This window comes from Nelumbo lutea, chromosome 4 (genome assembly GCF_056320005.1).
Source record: "Nelumbo lutea isolate HS-2025 chromosome 4, American lotus-T2T, whole genome shotgun sequence".
In the NCBI taxonomy this organism is placed as follows: Eukaryota; Viridiplantae; Streptophyta; class Magnoliopsida; order Proteales; family Nelumbonaceae; genus Nelumbo; species Nelumbo lutea.
In genome coordinates, this window is record NC_142687.1 from 66,467,123 (window position 1) to 66,479,388 (window position 12,266).

Genomic DNA, 12,266 nt, shown 5'->3' on the forward strand with positions numbered 1-12,266 from the left:
CGTTTTACAAAAAAAAAAACCCACTTATAAACAAAACGCAGCTCTTCTACCAGTTCATTGATTTTTCTCATAATACTCCTATATTTCCAAGAATCTATCCAATCTCTTGTGAGCTGCCACACAATTACAATCAAGTCTCCTTCCACCATGAAATTAATATAGCTAGATAGCCAGTCTTGGCCCATGACTAACTGCGAAAAGTTCAGCTCAAATTGAGCCATCATGACCTTATAGGTCCTGAAAATAGGGCTAGCATGTCGCCTAATAGCATCTTTGAATGAACCACCTAATCCTAAAGTTCTCATATTTTCTAAACTAGCATCTCTCAAAATATAATTTGGAATTGCACCTATTAAAATTTAGTGTAAATAACAAACACCCACCCTGTACTTAAAGGGTTGTGAGATTTAGCCCCCCAAACTTTGTTTTGCAACAAAGAGCCCCCCCCCGATACTTCTAGAATCCCACACTTTGCCCCTTATAATTTGGAATTGCACCTATTAAAATTTAGTGTAAATAACAAACACCCACCCTGTACTTAAAGGGTTGTGAGATTTTGCCCCCCAAACTTTGTTTTGCAACAAAGAGCCCCCCCCCCCGATACTTCTAGAATCCCACACTTTGCCCCTGATCAGTTAATGGGATTAACAATGAAACTGCAATCATCAAATTGCGCATTGGCCAAAAGTAACAATAAAGAAAATTACAAAACTACCCACTGTAAAGAACAAAGTTTAATGATCAAATGCTCATTCAAGAGATTAAAGATGAACTGCTTGTTCATCAGAACTTCCATGAAAGGCATGAGTTACCACCAAGGCCCCGTTCGCTTTTTGGTAAGTTACTTACCTGGGTAAATGCAATTACTTGGGTAAGTTTTTCCTGGGAAACACTTACCTGGGTAAGTGCATTTACCCATGTTTTTTTATTTCTCATGTAAATAAGACAATGACCATTTTAGCCATAAAAATCTATTATTAAATAGGGCATTTTTGTCCCATTCAAGTGTTGGCAACTTCCCCCCTAGGTGGGAAAGTTATTTACCCACCTAGGAGATGGGTATCACTTACCCGGATAAGTGATACCTAGGAAAATAAACTTTCCCTGGTCCCCACATAAATCTGAAAAAAGAACATGGGATTATTGGTCAATGGGAACCAAAATCCCATAGACCAACTTTCCCCCCTCTCTCAAAATCCGAAAAAACACCCCCCGAGTACCAGCCTTTGTTGAGAGAAGCATGTAAACATTAATGTTTTAGAAAAATTAAGTTAAAATGGCAAAAGAGTCTTAAAAAATAAAATCAAGGCAGTTTGGGGTTTTAAAAATGTATAAACCTCTACATGACAGTCACATGGGTCCATGTATATAACAGAGAATGGTAATGGCAGGGGGCTAAGTACTGAAACCCAAAAGTACAGGAGGCCTTTGTTGCAAAACAAGTAAACAAGTGCAGGGAGTAGTCTCACAACCCCCTAGAAAAAGAGTAGGTGTCTATCCAGTTTTTACCTCAATTTATTTTCATGGATTTAAGGGCTGGGCGCAACCAAGGGATAGTAGTGATGTTCGCTCTTGTGGATAAGGATGTCACCAACTACCACTACCTGATAATATTGTCAATATAAAAAAAAAAAAAAAAAAAAAGTCGTTGAAGCACTCCAATTGTTGTTCCCTCTTTCCTTAATAGTGAAATTTAATTTCATTTTCAATGAATTTTTTTCACTGATTGATCACACATAAAAAGTCCATCACACATCAATTATTGTCACAGTAATGATACATGAACTCGTGATAACCATAAACAGAACCATAGAGGTGAAAACCTGAAAACTAGCATCCCTTCGCCAACTGATATACTGAGGTAAGAGGAGTAGAGATCCTACAAATTCCAGATCTGGCGGTGGGCTTTGTGGGTTAAGGGGTAAGGGGGGCTTTGGTAGATTAAGGATGAAGAAAATAGATGAAAGAACAAGTAGACAGCTTGCTGTCTAAGAATAAGCAAGAAATTATAAGAAAGAGAAGAACTATTGTTGTTATGGTAAATACTAAATAGCAAAGAGATAGATCAATTGAAAGAAGTGCTAGAGAGAGAGAGGGAAAAAAAGAGAATTTCCTAGCAACAACCAAAATTATAATGACTCTATCTATACACTCGACTTAGACTACAATTTAGGTGGTGTTTGACAACATGGTTGCTTTTGTTTTTGAAAACAAACAACTGCCATACCAGTAAAAATAATATAATTTTGCTTATGTGGCAGTTGTTATTGTTTTCAAAAACAAAACAAACCATGTTGCCAAACAACCCATTTGATTACGAAACTGACCCAAATCAACCTCTACTTGCTTCAGAACTAAGACAAACCCACTGGTGACCTATAGGGACACTTAAACAAAGACACTAACTCCTGAAGGACCTAAACAACTCTAATAATACTTGCCTAATCCTAGTAAAACTGGTTTAATGTAAAGACACCAGAATTTACTAAAAATAGTAAATCACGAGTTTACTAAGCATAGTAATTATGAGAATTGCTATGAACAGTAAGTCCAAAAGTTACCATAAATAGTAATTTCGAATAACAGTAAATTTATGGAAAACTTAAAACCCTATTCTTAAAGACACAAGCAACTAGAAAATAAATACAAAAAAAAAACAAACAATACCAATACCAACCGAAAATCCTGAAATTAGTGTAGGAATTTTTATGATCAGTAAATTAGTGTAGGAATTGGAAAACTGATTTATTTCCTATTGGTTCTTTCCTTTTTTTAGTATATGCATCATATGCATAAACTCAATTACTGTCAGAGTAATAACCATACATGCACCCTTGATAACCACAAACAGAACCATGAGGTGATAAACAGAAAATTAGCATCATTTTACCAACTTATAAGCATAAGAATCGCACCATACCTCGAATACTGTCACAATAATCACACCCACAAAGAATGCACAAATCAATAAATTGATCCATAGAGAGGTTTAGCTCCTCCAAAATCTGAAACAAAAGCAGAACAAGAGGCAATCAATTTAAATTTTAACCAATCAGTGATTATTTTCTATGTTGTATGCACCTTTGAAACCTCAAATTCCATCACAGGTGTTTTTCTTGAGCTTGGATCCATTAAATGACGAAGAAACCTGGGAGCTCCAAAAGTTAGGGAATCCATATCTTCAGAAGCCACAGCATAGACCTAAAACATCAAAAGATCTAACATAAACTCCTACTATATTAAATACCATAATTAATCCAAAATTGTGATAATCATATAGAATGCATGCCTTCCCATTTTTGCAAAGTGCAGCACACTCAGCCTCTGCTTCCGATGGTGCCTAGAGAACACAAAAAGAAATGAAGCATTATGTTAAGGAGCAAACATGAATGCTCAACATATATAATTAAAAACAAAAATGAATTAAAAAAAGAAAACTCATCAACAAGAAGGAACATTTTTGCATACAAGCACCACTGACAAACCCAACAAGGGCAATTAGGTAATGTGGTGATGATTGATGGCTAAGCACAATAGTTCTTGGGACAACATGGAAAGATAGGAGTAGCAAAATTCTTAATGGCAATACACATTCTAAAAAACAAGCAATCATTGAAAGCATCTCAATGAAAGTGCTACATTCTTTATCCATTTTCTCAGGATGACATCCTTAGAAATTGCTAATGGGAAGCCTCCTCGCCAATAGCATGACATCCAAATCCACAATCTCTTTGCACTGCAATGATGCCTCCTAAATCCTAATCAAACCAAATTATATTTTGATGGTTGCAGCATGAGCAATCAAGGACACTAAGGAATAGGAGGGGCTTTCAAAAGTTTCCAGGGATCTAACTTAGCAATTTACTCAGGACCCATAGGCTATGGGAACTCTACAATACAAGAGCTGAGATACTAGTAGTGTTACAAGTACTCTGGCTGGGAAGATCACTGAAAGTAGGAGAAGATAGAATGGTAGTGGGTCAGTTAAAGAACGACAGTCAAGGATCACAACAATATAGGTGCACTGTGAGGGAGATAAGAGCTATGGCAAGAGAAATAGAAAGTAACTTCTCTTGGGTTCATACATAAGCAATCAATTTGGCTGATGCTAACCCAAAAGTAGTAAAATTTGTCTCATCTATTTTAGAGATTATTGGAGAATGAACGTTAAATTGTAAATAGACAAAAAGAGAAGGGTTAGGTGGTAGATACTAGAGTAAAAATTTGGGATGCTTGGCATGATTTACATAAACCATTCTTCATTTTTATCTAAGAAAAAAGCTAACAGTTACCAATAAAAAGGGGCAATGAGTTAATTAAGTACATCACCTCAATTACGGGTACACCCATGAGTCTTAGGAGTTTCTTGCAGTCCTCATTGTGCTGCTTTGTTACCTGCAGAAAACAAACACCAGAAGCTCTCATCTGCACAAGTAACCATTTCATTTTTCTCAAATCTATTCAGATCCTTTGTAAAGTTTGTATTGTTCAGACATGCTAACCAAGGAAGGGCACACAGGACCAACATGCATTGGGGGAGAAGGGGGTAACTAAATGGAGACCTTGCCAACTATAATCTTAGCATAAGGGTATATTTGGGTTGGTAGCAAGGGCTACCAGGGATCTTTGGTATACTTACATTCTTTTTTCTAGAACTAATAAAATTTAACAGTTAACAATCAAAAAATTTGTATTGCTCTCTATCATTATAAGAGAAAAATATCAAATTTGCAGTAGCCACCATGCCTACACGATCATATGAATAGCTGTTGCTTTTCATGGAATGTAGAGTAATTCTTCTCACTAACCAATCAAAATCCTGAAATGCAGAAGCAATATCCCCAAAATGGTTACTGCAATAGTCTTAAACATGTGGATGGAAGCAGAATCAGGTGAAGATGGTAAAATTGAGGGGAGGTTAAAACATATAAAAGGAAAAAATATATCCCATTAGAGGAGAATAGAGAGGAGGGGATGGAAGTGGAATCAGGGGAGGAAACTGAGTCTGAACTGATGATTGATGAGACCCATATAGTAGAAAAGACTTGGGACATCAAGAAAGCAGTGAATATGGGAGTGAAAGTCAGCAAAACTCTGGATCTATTTTTCCTAGGAGGGGAAGAACTTCCAAAGGAAACATTCAGGTCTGTGGAGGATACAATCAGGAAGAACGAAAATACAGGGCAATACTGGAATTCTGGCCCAGTTCAGGGTTTCAAGAAAACCCACACTGCATGTACCTCAGGTCTCACCCTGGCAGCTGAGACAAGCCACCCCAACCAACTTGGCGGCACATCAGTGTCAGCCTTGGCAAGAAAAATCTCCCCAGATCTATCCAACAGCTGTGAAGATTCTAAACTAACACGAGTCTCATATGTGTCCAGTTTAAGGGTATTACACAGAAACACACCATAATAACATGAATCAAATATGTACTTTATTCATTTACATTAAATGTCAAAATGTATATCATTCTGATTGGAGCTAAGGGCATACACTGTCAAACAAGCCTCCAACATAACTCCACCCAGAGCACTGACAATTTTCCTTAGGATCTGTTCGTTCCAAAGGTTGAAAGGAAGTCCCAGAAGTTTGCTAGGACACTTTTCAACAGAGTGATCTTAGCTCCCTTAGACAAATACCTGGACTTCCAAACCCCCAACTTCATCTCTGTCCTTTCAATCACCAGGTCCCAAATAGACTTGGAGTGACATTTTGCTCCAACCGGAAGACCCAGGAACCTGAAAGGGAGTTTTCCCACTTTACACCCAAGCTCCGCAACAAGATCCTGGATGTTGTTGACCTCCCCAACTGGAAAATTTTCACTTTTCTGGAAATTTACCAATAATCCAGGGATCACCTTGAACCATATCAGAATCATCCGAAGATTACTTAACTGCTCCTTTCTGCCTGAACAAAGAATAAAGTATCATCTGCATACTGTAGTAAAGGGACCACAGTTCCTTCCTCTGCCACTCTAAAACCTTCCACACAGCCTTCAGCCGCAGCTCTTTTAGTTAATCTAGCTAAAGCCTCCACCACACAGATAAACAGCAAGGGAGAGAGGGGGTCTCCCTGTCGAAGACCCCTCGAACTTCTAAACAAACCAGAAGACGGCCCATTCACAAGTATAGATAACTTAGCAGTAGATATGCATACTCTGACCCAATTCCCCCATTTCTGGACAAAGTTCATTTTCTGCAGCACCAAGTCGAGAAACTTCCAGTTTACATGATCGTATGCCTTTTCTAAATCAATTTTGCATACCACCCCATTGCTGCCACTCCTTAACTTCGAGTCTACCAGTTCATTAGCAATAAGAACACCTAATAATAGCCGACTGGGCAAGAAAGCCCCCTGCACCCCTGAAATGATCTCAGGAAGTACCTTCCTCATTCTATTAGCAAGGGTTTTCACCAGATTCAATGTCTCTACTGAATTCAGTGGACTTTTGGGGGTGGTGGTTCAGATTCAAGAGTGTGGGCCCTTAAGTATTCAGGGGTTTTTTCTTGCAAGTCCTTTCTGAATTCTCTTGTAGCCACCTCCCCCTCTCCTTCTTTCCCTGTTAAGGAGATCTGGTATCAGCCCATCCCTCCTAAAGTTAGTGTTTTTTTTAAGAGTAAGAATAAAATGTTATTAAAACAGAAACAAGGTACAATTAGATCAGGTGTCTAGGTGACACCCCGAGCAAAATACAACATTACAATTTTGAATTTCTAACACTTCTCAGAAGTTATCAGCAAAATCTGAAAATCTGATATATTCAAATTCTGGTAAAGTGATGACCCAGCTTGTGACAAGTTTGCCCACTAAAGCCACAACCTCTTCAGTCCTTTCTTTTCCTTCAAACAGCCTCCTATTTCTTTCCCCCCACAACAACCAACAAACTGCAAAGAGGATACAGCTCCAGACAATCTTAGCTCTCAAACTTCCTCTAAACTTCGGCCATGAAGAGAAAATCTCTGTTGAAGTAGATGGATGGAATATAGGCATCCCAAAAAGAAAACAGAAGAAACTCCAGATGCAGTTTGCTAGGTGGCATCAGTAGAATAAGGGTTGTACAGTTTCCTCATCTGATTTAAACATGTAGCAGTAGTTTGCCAAACAAAACCCCCTACTTTTCAGATGATCTATTGTGAGGATGATTTCCATTGCATCCAGCCACGCAAAGGCTTCAATTCTTGGAGGAATTGGGTTGCCCCAAATTCCATGCACCTGATCATTTGTTATACTATCTTCAATGAGTTTCAGATAGAAAGACTTCACTGTGAATCTTCCATCCCTACCCTCCTTCCACCATAGGCCATCTGCACAATCGATGGACACCCAAATCTGCTCCAGCCTTTCCAGCAGTAGAACACATTCCTCCAACTCTTGGTATCTTAAGGGTCTTCTAAACTTAGGACTCCAAACCACCTTGTCGCCACTTTACTTCCAGTGATTTAAAAGGCACACCTCAGGCGCACAGGCGAGGCACATTTTGGGGTATGCGCCTCACCCAGGTCCTAGGCACACCCCTTTCAAAAGGCACACGACTGATGCGCCTAGTGCCTCAGCCCAGTCGTGCGCCTTTTTAAAATTTTGCACTTTTTGCATTTTTTTGAGTCTAACGGCTGGTTCAAACCCTAACATAGACTTGTTCAGGCTTGCCTCGAGGGGTGCAGTACAAAGGCGACTCAGAGAATCAAGAATGCAATATATTTTACATTGCATTAGATACTTGAAGCAATGCAATTAAGGAAAAAAAGAGATTGTGGGTTTTACATGCTTGAAAATGCTTTATATGTTTGCTTTTATTTTTAAATTTTCATTTGAATACACTTTACATGTTATGTTTATGTATTTTAATTTTAGATAATTGGTTCTTTAAAACATTTGTTGTAAAATTTATGTTTATATATTTTATTAGCATTATGTTTAATATCTTTTGAATTTTTGCATTTTTTAAAATTTTTTGGCATTTTTTTTAATTTCCTGACTTTTTTTATTTTTTAGCTTTTTTTGTAGTTTTGCGCCTTTCTTAAAAAGGCGCATGCGTTGCCGCCTCAAGCGCAAATTGGCCCTTGCGCCTTGCACTTTTAAAACACTGCTTACTTCATAGCATTGAGCTATAGAGACCTGATGTTCTGTCAGTCTGTATAACATTGGGCATATCTCACAAAATTTCCCAACCCCACTCCAATCATCCTCCCAAAATCTCACGTTGGGAAGTGTTTCATGACACCAATAACACCTTTGATTTTCTTAAGAGGAAAAGACCAACTTGGTGCTGGTCCCCAAGTTGGTGCTTCTTATGTATGTTATATGGTGAGACTGCCTTTCATCTTTTAATTTCCTATCCTTTTGCTAACTCTATTTGGGAGTGGTTTGAATCTCTTTTTGACTGTAGATGGCTTCCCCCTGATAGTCTGGAAGTATTTTTAGCTCTCACATTTTCAAGTGCTCCAAAAGAAGAGGGATAATGGGGAGATGCACTAGAGCAATAGTGGCCTGGACAATTTGGAAAGAAAGGAACCAAAGAATCTTTGAAGACATGGAAAGGAGTAAGGAAGCTTTAAATGAGGTTATAACCTTAAAGGATGACTAGTTTGGGCTTCGAGAACCCCCTAATTGGTAATGTTGTTCATTCATTCATCTTAATAAAATATCTTCTTAAAAACCAATAAAAACTATAAAGTCATTATCTTTTATGTGAGAACTAAGAATTTAAGACCTAAAGTTGACTTGTTTGGGCTTGCCTCGAGGGGCGTCGCAGTGGTACAAAGGCGGCTTGTAGAATCAGGAATGTAATATGTTTTACATCACATTAGCTATTTGAAGTAATGCAATTGAGAAAAAAAAAAAAAGAGAGAGATTGTGGGTTTTATATGCTTGAAAATGTTTTATATACTTGATTTTATTTTTAAATTCTCATTTGAATATGCTTTACATGTTATCTTTATGTATTCTAATATTAGACAATAGGTTTTTTAAAACATTTATTTTAAAATTTAAGTTTATATTTTTATTAATATTACATTTAATAATTTTTTTATTTTTTGAATTTTTGGTTTTTTTTTTTTTATTTGACATTTTTTTAGCTTTTTTATTTTTTGTGCCTTGCTTAAAAAGGCGTGTGCCTCACCTTGCGTCTTGCTCTTTTATAACATTGGGTGGCACAATGGGTGAAAACCTTAAAGCTTTATGCTGACTTTAAGGTAGAAGATTTCTTCAGCTCATGGGGAATAATTGCTGGCTCTTTCTCTAGAAAACAAATAGTACATGAGGTCTGGTCTCCTCAATGTGCTTGGTGGAAGAAACAGAACTTTGATAGTAGTTGTATGGGAAACCCTGGCCTTTCGGATATTGGTGGGGTCATAAGGGAAGAAGATGGAAACATTCTAGCCATGAATTCAGGTCCTGTTCAGCATGGAGATTTGATGAGATCAGAACTGATGGCAGCAGTGTATGGAGTAGAGAAAACTAAAGAAATGGGGTCTGATAGGCTGATTATTGAAGGTGATTCAAAAATAGTTGTGGGATGGCTGAAGAGGGAGGAAGGAGTAATATGGAAGCTAAGGAATGAGTTCAGGCACTTCGAGCAGATATCTGAAGACATAATGATCCAAATAAAGTGGATTAGGAGATCCACAAACAGTATGGCTGATGGTTTAGCAAAACAAGGAATTCAAGACAACCCATGCTCTCGGCTGTTTTGTAAATAGTAGGATAGTTCTTCATGGGCTTCTTGTTTCTGCCCACAACTCCTTGTTGTATATGTTCTTTTTAATCTAATGAATCAAATTTTGTGATGCTGATAAAAAAATTGAAAAAAAAAAAAACTCTTAGCTCTTTATGGACTTGGATTTGCAAGAGAAAGGGAGTGGAAATGACCAATTGTTGGACACTGTCAAGTCATGATTAATCAGTTTCTATTGAAGATTGAAGGACCTTGGTGTTTTAATACGTCAAACCAGAGAAGCTTTGTCATTATCTACCAATCTGAACTAGTAGGATATCTGGGTTTGATAATAGCTTCAAAGATAGCCTAGCTAGATAAGGTGTCAACAAGAGTGTAACGGATTGGAGGAAGCTGGGTTCAAGAGTATCATTTGTAATTTTTTTCATTCGAAACAGTTAGCCTTCATTAAAACAACAGTTAAAACATACAATGTCAACCACTCAAAGCATGAGTGTTGACCCCATACTTTATTTCAAGGTTTACAACACAGCCCAAAAGATAATCTCCTTAAGGGTCCCCTGCTTTTCCAAAGTATCAGCCAAACCATTGGCTGACCTCCTTATCCATTTGAAAAGTACGCCAGCTTCCCTTGCTAAGCAAAAATTCTCCCTCATTTGCTGTCTAAAAGTCCAAATCCCCAAGATTTGTCTGCAGCCATCCTATTAACAATTTAGAGTCTCCCTCCACCTCAAAATTGTGAAGCCCCATTGCTTCGTCAGCCTCAGACCTTGAAATAAGGCCATAACCTCAGCTCTTAATGGATCACCCACAACTACTGGGACAGAGTATAGTGCAATCAGCCTGCCCTCCCTGTCTCTGAATGCTCCCTCAACTCCAGAGGGGTCCAGGTTGCCCAGAGAACTCCCACAAAAATTCGTCATTTGTAATTTATTTGCTAGTTGATCAACTAAGATTTTGTCAGCCTATGGCTGTTGAGGTCCTGAGTTATGGATCACCCACAACTATTGGGACAGAGTATAGTGCAAATCGACCTGCCTTCCCTGTCTCTGAATGCTCCCCCAACTCCAGAGGGATTCAGGTTGCCCAGAGAAGTCCCATAAAAATTCATCATTTGTAAATTATTTGCTGGTTTATCAACTAATGTTTTGTCAGCCTATGGCTGCTGAGGTCCTGAGTTACCTACATAACTCTCTGGAGAGTAGGATATCAGCATATTCTCCTTCTACAATGCAATAAAATAATAGCTAACGATTAAAAAAGACAACAATGAAAGGTTTGCACAAACTTACTCAGTTGGACTAAAGGGAACATACAAACTCAAATAAAGGAACTCTGCACATGAACATCCCATTTTGCATTTAGAATCCCAATCTTAACAATGTAGCAACCTCCAGAAACCCATATCCAGATAAAAAAACAATCCAGGGTAATCAAATTAAGCAAAAAATTGTGAGCATTTAAAATCTTATTTATTTTACCCCCGTCAGGATATTTCAGCCAACATGGGCAAGTCTGCAAAGCCCGATCAGAGACTAAAAAGGACACAAGAAAACAAATTAGGAAGTAACACAAGCCACAAGAGCAGATTTCTGTATAAAAAGCTAAATAACTCAAAGGTTCCATATGTCTTTAGAAGTTCAGATTGCAAACTTGTCAAACACAAGAACTTCAAGTGAAAAACCAAACTTTAAAGTCCAATGAAAATCCTAGAAGTTGTCACATTCCAATCACATTGCATTTGAGTAAAAGTAACTTCAACAGCTGACTCAAATATGTTGTATATTCCAAGCATCCAGTTTTCTGGAATAATAAATTGTTGTAATGTACTACAGATGAAAAGGGAAACCTTCACTGTCCGCTTACTGAACTTCTCAATATCCTCCTTGTCTCCAGTCTGCATTATTAAACAAAAAAAGTAAAAACATTAAAAAAACATGGAAAATTTATACAACACGGATACTTCTACATACTGAACACCCATGTCGGGTGCGATACAGACCCCATAAGAAACAGGGCATTGCACAGGCAGCCCTAGCATATACTGATATACTTTATAGCATTGTTTACGAGTGCAAGTACTTCATAGCATTAACACAGCTGAAATACATAAAATGCAACATGTTGAATTTTAACAGATCTATTACTAAAGAAATCTGTACATGTTGTACATGCAAATAAATTTGGAAAGATACGACTATATGAGTATTGAGAAACTTAACCTACAAAGTCCCAGGAGAGAGAGAGAGAGAGAGAAATAGAAGCAACATTATATGTTATACTCATACAAATGTTGAGTGGTATCTAACCCCTAACTAACATGATTGATGAAAGGGAAGTTGGTTTTTGATTTAGAATATCAGTCTATTTGAACTTTCCACCATCAAACATGGAGGACAGACAGACATGGAACCATGATCCTGAAGAAAAATAGTTCAATCTCTTCTCAATCCCTTGTTGAGAAATAATAAAGCACCTTCCCAATCAATTTCCATGAGAAGTTATTTCTCCCAACAAATAGATTTTCTTTTCCAAGTGGATGGAAATTCTAATAAAATTTTGATCATGTAATCGTTCCTAACTCCAC

The 12,266-nt window shown here is 37.7% G+C and overlaps 1 protein-coding gene across 2 annotated transcripts in view; it reads right to left on the reverse strand.

Moving 5' to 3' along the window:
* The window catches only part of LOC148860922 (5'-3' exonuclease family protein), a 56,326-nt gene that overhangs the window by 28,218 nt on the left and 15,842 nt on the right, over positions 1 to 12,266 (reverse strand). For both annotated transcript variants that reach the window (XM_088984205.1, XM_088984204.1), the window contains exons 7-11: positions 11,529 to 11,576; positions 4,330 to 4,395; positions 3,290 to 3,340; positions 3,082 to 3,201; positions 2,921 to 3,005 (exon numbers count right to left, since the gene is read on the reverse strand). In XM_088984205.1, the coding sequence (XP_088840331.1) occupies positions 2,921 to 3,005; positions 3,082 to 3,201; positions 3,290 to 3,340; positions 4,330 to 4,395; positions 11,529 to 11,576 (370 nt within the window). The remainder of the gene's footprint in view (positions 1 to 2,920; positions 3,006 to 3,081; positions 3,202 to 3,289; positions 3,341 to 4,329; positions 4,396 to 11,528; positions 11,577 to 12,266) is intronic.